This window comes from Geospiza fortis, unplaced genomic scaffold (genome assembly GCF_000277835.1).
Source record: "Geospiza fortis unplaced genomic scaffold, GeoFor_1.0 scaffold6361, whole genome shotgun sequence".
Taxonomy (NCBI): Eukaryota; Metazoa; Chordata; class Aves; order Passeriformes; family Thraupidae; genus Geospiza; species Geospiza fortis.
This window is the reverse complement of record NW_005055878.1, coordinates 1-1,058: the sequence shown is the minus strand read 5'-3', so window position 1 is coordinate 1,058 and position 1,058 is coordinate 1. Positions and strand designations below refer to the sequence as shown.

The 1,058-nt window shown below is 63.2% G+C and overlaps 1 protein-coding gene across 1 annotated transcript; it reads left to right on the top strand.

Annotated features, from left to right (window-relative positions):
* Positions 1-6: 6 nt before the first annotated feature.
* On the top strand, positions 7-1,052 carry LOC102033244 (zinc finger protein 135-like; the record flags this gene model as incomplete). The annotated part of the gene is made up of 2 exons (XM_031065859.1): positions 7-480; positions 586-1,052. Coding segments are annotated over 2 exons (941 nt in total), but the record flags the coding sequence as incomplete, so codon positions are not given.
* Between the last annotated feature and the right edge of the window lie 6 nt (positions 1,053-1,058).

Genomic DNA, 1,058 nt, shown 5'->3' with positions numbered 1-1,058 from the left:
TCCCAGCTGATCGTCCACCACAGGAGCCACACGGGGGAGCGGCCCTACGAGTGTCCCCAGTGTGGGAAGGGCTTCACCAACAGCTCCAACCTGATTGTCCACCAGAGGAGCCACGCTGGGGACAAACCCTACGAGTGCGAGCGGTGCGCTCAGAGGTTCCGGAGCATCGGGGATCTCGTGGTGCACCAGGGCTCGCACAGAGAGGAGAAGCCATTCCACCTCCCTGAGTGTGGGATGGGCTCCAGCGTGGTCGAGCCGCGCTGCATCCGCACTAGGGAGTGTGAGGAGAGCTTCAGCGGGAGCTCCAGCCTGGTTGTCCACCACAGGGACCATGCTGAGGAGAGCTCCAGCCTGGTTGTCCACCACAGGGACCATGCTGAGGAGAGCTCCAGCCTGATTGTCCACCAGAGGGACCACGCTGAGGAGAGCTCCAGCCTGATTGTCCACCAGAGGGACCATGCTGAGGAGAGCTCCAGCCTGGTTATCCACCACAGGGACCATGCTGAGGAGAGCTTCAGCCTGGTTATCCACCAGAGGGACCATGCTGAGGAGAGGCCCTATGAGTGTGAGGAGAGCTCCAGCCTGGTTATCCACCACAGGGACCATGCTGAGGAGAGGCCCTACGCGTGTGATCGGTGCCATCAGAGGTTTTACACCGGCTCCACGCTCCTAAAGCACCAACGCACGCACGCCGAGGAGCGGCCGTTCCGCTGCCCGGATTGTGGGAAGGGCTTCAAGAACAACTCGGCTCTCGTCATCCACCAGCGAATCCACACTGGGGAGAGGCCCTACGAGTGCGACCGGTGCTGGAAGAGGTTCCACACCACGTCCGACCTCCTCCTGCACCAGCGCATCCACACGGACGAGCGGCCCTTCCGCTGCCCCGACTGCGGGGTGGGCTTCAAGCACAACTCCAGCCTGGTCAAGCACCGCAGGATCCACACCGGAGAACGTCCCTACGTGTGCTGGCAGTGCGGGAAGAGCTTCAGCGCGAGCTTCAGCCTCGTTGTGCACCACAGGAGCCACACGGGGCAGCGGCCCTACGAGTGCGGGCAGTG